General features: G+C 51.8%; 2 protein-coding genes across 2 annotated transcripts; both read left to right on the top strand.

Annotated features, from left to right (window-relative positions):
* Nucleotides 1–224: 224 nt before the first annotated feature.
* LOC119269999 (magnesium transporter MRS2-F) lies at nucleotides 225–4,681 on the top strand. Its single transcript, XM_037551940.1, has 6 exons — nucleotides 225–596; nucleotides 1,444–1,692; nucleotides 2,173–2,301; nucleotides 2,664–2,824; nucleotides 2,979–3,120; nucleotides 3,926–4,681. Exons 1-6 carry the CDS (start codon nucleotides 225–227, stop codon nucleotides 4,226–4,228), a joined length of 1,356 nt encoding a protein of 451 aa, XP_037407837.1. The 3' UTR covers nucleotides 4,229–4,681.
* Nucleotides 4,682–5,008: 327 nt separating this feature from the next.
* On the top strand, nucleotides 5,009–7,397 carry LOC119269998 (probable endo-1,3(4)-beta-glucanase ARB_01444). Its single transcript, XM_037551939.1, has one exon. It carries the CDS (start codon nucleotides 5,106–5,108, stop codon nucleotides 7,329–7,331), a length of 2,226 nt encoding a protein of 741 aa, XP_037407836.1. The 5' UTR covers nucleotides 5,009–5,105; the 3' UTR covers nucleotides 7,332–7,397.
* Nucleotides 7,398–8,230: the final 833 nt, after the last annotated feature.

Below are 8,230 nucleotides of genomic sequence, written 5' to 3'. Positions count from 1 at the left end.
TTTTTGTTAGAAGGAAAAACTCACCAAGCAGGAGGCAATTTTGCCACGGAAGAAAAAGATCAGCCCATGAGTGCGCTCCGCGAGACATCCGCCCCTGGGTCGCGTCGGCCGCCCCCCACAATTTTCAGTCGGAAACCCGCATCTCGCCGCAGCCGACCACGCATACCTCCAGCTCCAGCTCCCGCCGACGATCGCAGTCGAAACCCTAGCTCCGGGAGCAGAGGATGAGGCCCACAGCGACGGGGCCGGGCGGCGGCGTGGTGAGGCGGAAGGCGGGGGCGGCCGCCGCCGCGGCGGCGGCGAGCCGGGAGTGGCTGGTGGTGCCGGCGTCGGGGCGGGCGCGGGTGGAGGAGGCCGGGAAGCACGCGGTGATGGCGCGTACGGGGCTGCCGGCGCGGGACCTGAGGGTGCTCGACCCGCTGCTGTCCTACCCGTCCACGATCCTCGGCCGCGAGCGCGCCATCGTCGTCAACCTCGAGCGCGTCAAGGCCGTCATCACCGCCGCCGAGGTGCTGCTCCCCAACTCCAAGGACCCCGACTTCGCGCGCTTCGTCCGCGACCTCCAGGCCCGCGTGCTCGCTTACTCCGCGGACCAGGTCTTGCTTGAACCACTACCTTTCTGTCGATTCACCATTTGCTTGCTTCTAGGCTTGTGATTTAGGCTAGTAAAGTAACCATTGCACAATATTCTGAACTGTAGGTGGATATTACAGTTAAGTGGAAACAGTTGTACTAGTATAAGATTTTGAGTCATATATAATCTTATATTACACTGAAAAGTAGAAACATAACATCTGGATTAGGACCTGAATGTTGCTAGTGGTAGTAACTATTGACAGATCTATAACTTTGCTGTGTCGTGTGGGATCAGATGTTTTTCATGGTTTCTCAACACTGCAATTGGCCAGTTGTGCTGGTGCTGCCCCTGTTGTCGAGTAGATTTGTTCAATCACCCCACCCATGTCTTAAGACTTGTCTAAACAGCATACAGTGCCAAGAATACAAGTTAATTTGTTTGTTGTCATGTTTTGAGAAATTGCTGGTGAACTGAACTGGACATTTGCCAAAAGCAGCATCAGACCTTCATACAATTGGTACAATATATGTTCTGCTGCCATGCGAAATTTTGCACTTTACTGATTGGATGCATGTAAGAAGACATGGGTGATCAGATCAAATAGGTTTTTCTGAAAAGTACAAGCTAAGGCTGTTCAGAAACAGTTTCAAGTGAAAACCTTGAATACCAACAGCAAGCTGTGTAGTCCACATTCCTTCATCTTTCTAGAGGGAGCTGCTGAGCTAGTTAAAAAAGGAACTATGGTTTGCACAGTTTGATCTCAAACTGTTCTTGAATTCTGACTCTGTAGGCTATTCCACTTGCGTCTGCTGCTATGTAGCTATGGCGATACTGTGAGGGATATGTGACATTTCTTATTTTAACAGGCTGCAGAGTTTACTGATATGGATGGTGAATCATCTGCAATTGCTTCACCATTTCCTGCTCCTAGTTCATCTAAAGGACATGAACTGGAGATGGCTAAGAGGACTCCTAATGCGGTGGGTGAAATGACTCACAGCAGCAGTGTGCCCACATTGACTGCTATGAAAGATGGAAGCACCAAGGTTTTACCCTTTGAATTCCGTGCGCTTGAAGTGTGTCTCGAGTCAGCTTGTAGATCTCTGGAAGAGGAGGTATGTGCTTCATCTTATTTGTGAAGATTATTCAAGATATTTTAATACAACTGGATTAATCTATTTGCCATCTTAGGATAGTTGTTTCAACAAGCTATGGTTCATATTACATTATGACTTGTTTGATATTGGGCCTTTGTTATTACATATGATGTTGGCCGATTTCTTCACCTCTGCTTATTGGATAAACTTGAAGCCTGGTTGGAGCAATTTATAGAAGTTTGATAATCCCGTCTTTCTCAGAAAACCTGGGAAAGTCCTGTTTTTATTTAATTATTGATAGATGGAATCATGCTTAGTGTAGAAGCTGTTCTTAAGCTGGTCTGTCTGGCGTAGTCTTTTGACTGTTCTCTGTTTTATTTTAATATATGGTCAAGTTTACAAACTACTTTTGAGATAGCAGTACATCTCAGTTCTCACAAGTAGGCAGAACATGGTGCACTTGTAGTTTTAGATAGTAACTGATCTTTTTTTTCCCAGACTGTGACTCTGGAGAAAGAGGCATATCCAGCATTGGATGAGCTAACTTCAAAGATCAGTACCCTGAATCTTGAGCGAGTTAGGCAAATTAAGAGCCGGCTGGTGGCAATCTCTGGACGCGTGCAGAAGGTACGCAATTTAACTTGTTTGAGGATTCAATATAATATCAATGTCCATCCTCTCTTCAATTTCTACTGCCGCTATATCTTAGGTAGGTGTTGTCAAACACAATTTGTTGTTTCATTCTGCTGGCTACTTTTGAATGATCAGTGTTTGTGCGACCTCTGTAACTATGTGAAAGAACTTTGCCAAACCATCCAAACCTTCACCATACAAGTATACAACACATCCGGCCACCACCTACCTCTATATCTATTATCCCTGCTATAATGTCCTCGCAAAAGTCTATTCGCTTAAATCTTCTGCACTCCTTTCCCTTCTAGATTCCGCAGAATAATTCCACCTTGATAAAAAAATATACATTCTGATAGGTGAGGGATGAGCTTGAGCATCTATTGGACGATGAAATGGATATGGCCGAAATGTACTTGACAGAAAAACTTGCTCGAGAAGATATCAGTGAGACTTCATCTAGAGTTGAGGTTGATGATCATGATCATGATCATGACCCATCTCAGTTGGAGGAGGATATGTAAGTCATCAAAGCGAGACATCTCTACTTTCTTCTTATAGATGGATTCGTATCTGCTATTTCCATAGACCATAAAATAGTCCTTACTAGTCGTATGCATCTATATGCATGCATCAATATGTTAAATGTGTGGAATCATTTCATTTGTGTGTAGGGATGAGGATTATCGAAGCGAGCCAGCTGGAACTGCAAGCAATGGCAGCTCTATTGGTTATAAGCCCAACATTGAAGAACTGGAGATGCTTTTAGAGGCCTACTTTGTGCAAATTGACGGTACACTAAATAAGCTTTCGCATGTAAGCGTTCTTCTCTCTCTGTTTTTCTCCTTCTCATGTTACTTGCACCATTCCGAATATTGCTGAGATCCTGCCCACTTATTTATTGTTAACATGAAGTATTTTCTTAGCAGGTAAAAGAACTTGAGATCAGGATTGTAAATTTTATAATGCTATACGTGGTATTTAAGAATGTAAAATGCTGTTCTGTTAGTGTATAAGAAAACAAAGTTAAGGCGAAACTTATAAAATGCTATGCTTCACTCAATAAAAGAAGAAATCATCTTGCCCAGTTTACTGAAATGACCCCTTTGAACAAGCTAATATGAGAATACAGTGTTTTGTGTTTTGCTTGAGTCCATTCTACCCTCGATTGATTTTACTGTGGGTTCTCTAGAATGATTTATCTTATGTGCCATTTTCTGTCAGCAATATTCTTTCTAACCTTGAGACATTAGCGTAGGGAGTTTTATGTAGTAGAATTGTAAACCAAACTCTTAGGCCTCTTTTGGTTCATAGGATAGGATTATCGTAGGAATAGGAATTTTGTAGGAAATGAGATGGCATGTATGTCAAATCCTATGAGTAGGAATAGGAAAGGAGATGTCATTTGGTTGACATCAAAGGAATTTTTCCATTGAGTCTAGGTTCTTTTTTATTTTCCTATGAAATGTGGAGGATAGGAACCAATCCTATGTAGGAATAGGAATCTATTCCTATGAACCAAAGGGCTCTAAAGGAAAAAATCTTATAAGAATCCTATCCTATGAAATTCCTGCAAACCAAAGGAGGCCTAAGCTTATATTTGTTGTGTCCTTGCTTGAAGCTGAGGGAGTATGTTGATGACACCGAGGATTACATCAACATAATGTTGGACGACAAGCAGAATCAGCTTCTACAGATGGGGGTCATGCTCTCGACCGCGACGGTTGTCATTACTGCCGGAGTGGCTGTCGTTGGTCTTTTCGGGATGAACATTGGCATCTCTCTTTACAATCCCGTAGGCGAGGAGCAGACGCGAGCAGCACATGTTAAGTTTTGGGAAACCACTTTCGGCACCATTGCTGGGTGCACGATCCTGTATGTAATAGCCATGGGCTGGGGGAAGAGAAGCGGGCTATTGCAATGAGGGCGCACCCAATCCTGTCAACAACTCCTCCCTCAGAAGGCTTTGCTGGAGAACCCCTAAAAGAGGGCCGCGTGCGCCTGAATTATATTGGTACCTGAAAATGCATACCTGTAACCTATCCCTTGAAAGCGTTGGAACGGAGGGAAGGAAGTTTTCTTGATGTAAGAAAATGGGTAGTTGGAAGAGAAGGAAATCGTTGCATAAAGCGTCGGCACAATGCTGTCATGCCAACTCAGAGTTTGCTATTGCACCTGGGAGTCGAGCAGTTGCTTAAACCCTCTCGGTGCAAATTACTCTTGTAAAAGTTTGTCTTGCCATTGTATATGTAAACCTGCTGCTACAAGTGAATAATATCATTGTAGAAATGCTGCTACTTCCTGTCTTGGCCAGGGGAGAATTATTACCATGTTGATATTGCTGACAGCGTGAGTCCATATTGTTTGTTTGTACGAATACTTTGTACTCTGATCGCTGGTTTCGTCATCGTTGTAATCCTTGTAATAATCATATGAACGACTGTTCTTTTGTTTGAATCGAGAGAGATTTGCGTCACTACTAATAATAACCTGGAGAAAAATTTGTCAAGCCACAATAGGGAAAGCAAGGGAAATACTCCTAGTACCAAAATTTGTCAAGCCAAAATAGGGAAAACGAGGGAACAACTACCCAAATTTATGAAGGCAAATTCTAGCAGGACGACTTTTTGGGGTTTACCAAGAGGCTGCCGCGTTACCAAAATCTCTGAACCCCATCGAATCCCCATTCCATCCGTGGCCGCCGTGCCCAAACCGCACTCCGCCGCGGGGAGGTAGATCGGCTCGGCGCCTATTAAAGCCGCGGCAGAGGGAGCCGCCCCCCTCGAAACGCGCCGGAGAGGATGGAGAGGAGGAAGATGGCGCAGGTCGCCACGTACGTCGCGGTGGCGCTCGCCGCGTTCCTCTTCTGGCAGTCCACGCGCAGCCCCGCCCCCACGCCGACGCCGACGCCGTCCCCGGGGGCCTCCGTGTTCCCGCGGGCGGAGTCGGCGGTGCTCCCGGACCCGGCCCGCTTCTTCGCCCCGCACCTCCTCGCCGCGCCGCTCCCCACCAGCTCCTTCTTCCAGAACTTCGCGCTCAACGACGGGGACCAGCCCGAGTACATCCACCCCTACCTGGTCAAGTCCGCCGCGGGGGGGCTCAAGGTGTGCTACCCCAAGAGCGTCCACTCCCCGTCCTTCCACGCCCAGGCCTTCGTCGCCGACCTCACCCTCTCCTCCCCGTCCGACGCCGACGCCGCGGCCGGGGCCGGATGGCGCCACCACATCGCCGCCTTCGACGACCTCTCCGTCACCCTCGACTTCTCCCGGTCGCTGCGCGCGTTCCTCGTCCGCGGCAGCCCCTTCGTCACCGTCTCCACCATGTGCGCCCGTTGCCCCGTCGACATCTCCATCGCCTCCGTCCACGCCTTCCTCGAGGCCGCCCCCCGCGACGACTCGCTCACCAGGTGGCGCCTCCGGATGAACAGCGGCCAGACCTTCCTCCTCTACGCCTCCGCGCCGATCCGCCTGTCCATGTCCGGCGTCACGCGGCTCGCGGCGCCCGGCTTCCTTGGCGTCATCCGCGTCGCGTTCCTGCCCGACGCGGCCATGGAGGCCGTGCTCGACCGGTACAGCGGCCGCTACCCGACGGCCGGGGTGGCCGCGCTGGACCGCCCCTTCTCCGTCGACTACGCCTGGTGCACGCAGGGGTCGGGGGACCTGCTCACGCTCGCCCACCCGCTCCACCTCCGGCTGCTCTCCAAGGACAGCCGCGTCCGGGTGCTCGACGACTTCAGGTACCGCAGCATCGACGGCGACCTGGTCGGCGTCGTCGGCGACGCCTGGGCTCTGAGGACCGACCCGGTGTTCCCCGCCTGGCATTCCACCCGGGGCATCAGCGAGGACGGGGTGCCCGAGATCGTGGCCGCGCTGCGCAAGGACGTGGATGAGCTCGCCTCCAGCCCCATCACGACCACCTCGTCCTACTTCTACGGCAAGGCGGTCGCCAGGGCCGCGAGGCTGGCGTTGATCGCCGAGGAGGTCGGGTGCCCCGACGTCATCCCGGCGGTGCACCGGTTCCTGAATGCCACCGTCACGCCCTGGCTGGACGGCAGCTTCGAGGGCAATGGCTTCCTGTACGATCCCAAGTGGGGCGGCCTCGTCACTCGGCAGGGGATGACGGACACCGGCGCCGACTTCGGCTTCGGGGTCTACAACGACCACCACTACCACCTGGGCTACTTCGTGTACGCCATTGCTGTGCTCGCCAAGATCGACCCGGCCTGGGGGCGCGAGTACATGCCGCAGGCCTGCTCCATGGTCGCCGATTTCATGACGCTGTCGCGAGGAGCCGGCGCGAGCTACCCGAGGCTGAGGACGTTTGATCTCTGGAAGCTGCATTCCTGGGCCGGGGGCCTGACGGAGTTCGGCGACGGGCGCAACCAGGAGAGCACCAGCGAGGCCGTCAACGCCTACTACTCCGCCGCGCTCCTCGGGCTGAGCTACGGGGACAAACACCTCGTCTCCGCCGCGGCCACGCTCACCGCGCTCGAGATGCTGGCGGCGCAGACATGGTGGCACATCCGTGAGGGCGACGCGATCTACGAGGACGACTTCACCAGCAACAACCGCCTCGTCGGCGTCGTGTGGGCCAACAAAAGGGACAGCGGCCTCTGGTTCGCGCCGCCGGAGTGGAAGGAGTGCAGGCTGGGCATCCAGCTCCTGCCGATCGTGCCCATCAGCGAGGCCCTCTTCCCGGACGCCGGCTTCGTCAAGGAGCTGGTGAGCTGGACCGCGCCGGCGTTGGCCAGGGACGGCGTCGGCGACGGGTGGAAGGGGTTCGTGTACGCCTTGGAGGGGGTCTATGACAAGGAGTCGGCGCTGGCCAAGACGAGGGCGCTGGCGTCGCACGACGACGGCAACACGCTGACCAACCTGCTGTGGTGGCTCCACAGCCGCGGCTCGCCGGGCGCCGACATTGCTGCTGTTGGTGTCGCCGGTGCGGTCGCCGTTGATGCTGCTGGTGGTACTGCTCATGGAATGCTCTTGGATATGCTCGCGGCGGAAGAATCTCTGGCTTCAGCGTGAGAGTTTTTGGTTTGTTGAGATGATGTTGCGATTCGTTCCGTGGTGCTTTGGACATCACGATCTTGACATTTTGTAGTGCTTTTTGCCTGAGTAGATCGTCAAATACCTGATGCTAGTTTAGTCTGTGTTGCCTCAAGATTGAAGTTGAAATGAACTCTTCGTTAAGGATCAGTAAACTCGTTGCTTTGTAGTACTCCAAGAGGTGCGCTTCGGTACACACACACACACACACACACACACACACACACACACACCCCAACGTATAAAGGGTAGGCGGTCATTTCACACGCCGTATTAAAATACCCGCCCGTCCACGCCCACGCCCGCCCCGCTGCGTACGCCCAAGTGATTAAAAAAAACTGATCGGGCGAACCCTATTTTCACGTCGCCTCAGCCGCCGCCTCTCTTGCCGCCACCATCTCCGGCAGTACCTGGCCGACGGAAAAAAAACCTACGCGTTGTGCGCTACCGGATGCCGACAACCGCCTAGGTGGGGCAGATGGCGGCGCCGTCGTCAGCTCGGCGTGCTGTTCGCCCTCACGTTGTGTGTGACTAGACGCCGACAACCGCCTCGGTCGGGCAGACGCCTCCGTTGCCGTCAGCTCGTAGCTGTTCGCCGTCGAGTCTCCGGCGAATCCCAACACTATTCTCATGTCTGACGAAGGCAACGAGGTACGCGAGGCGCTGGCATAGTGATTTAAAAACGGATTTTAATTACGAAGATGTTACATGATGTTTGAATGGATCTTTGATTATATAAGAACGTGTATAGATTGAGGCTGAAATAGGATATGACGGCGATGATGGCGGTAGCGAGGACGGATCATTGTCATTGGATGAAGGGGAACATGACGGCGAAAATTATATGAGTTTGGATGAGTCTTACAGTGGCAATGTAA

This window comes from Triticum dicoccoides, chromosome 3A (assembly GCF_002162155.2).
Source record: "Triticum dicoccoides isolate Atlit2015 ecotype Zavitan chromosome 3A, WEW_v2.0, whole genome shotgun sequence".
NCBI classification, from domain to species: domain Eukaryota; kingdom Viridiplantae; phylum Streptophyta; class Magnoliopsida; order Poales; family Poaceae; genus Triticum; species Triticum dicoccoides.
Note: the sequence above shows the minus strand (reverse complement) of the source record. Positions and strands in the feature narration are given on the sequence as shown.

Excerpts from the sequence above, each read along its gene's own strand:
- LOC119269999 (XM_037551940.1), top strand. The coding sequence starts at position 225 with ATGAGGCCCACAGCGACGGGGCCGGGCGGCGGCGTGGTGAGGCGGAAG. Across the intron at positions 1,693-2,172 it reads GTAGATCTCTGGAAGAGGAG|ACTGTGACTCTGGAGAAAGA; the intron begins GTATGTGCTTCA and ends TTTTTTTCCCAG. Across the intron at positions 3,121-3,925 it reads CACTAAATAAGCTTTCGCAT|CTGAGGGAGTATGTTGATGA; the intron begins GTAAGCGTTCTT and ends CCTTGCTTGAAG.
- LOC119269998 (XM_037551939.1), top strand. The coding sequence starts at position 5,106 with ATGGAGAGGAGGAAGATGGCGCAGGTCGCCACGTACGTCGCGGTGGCG.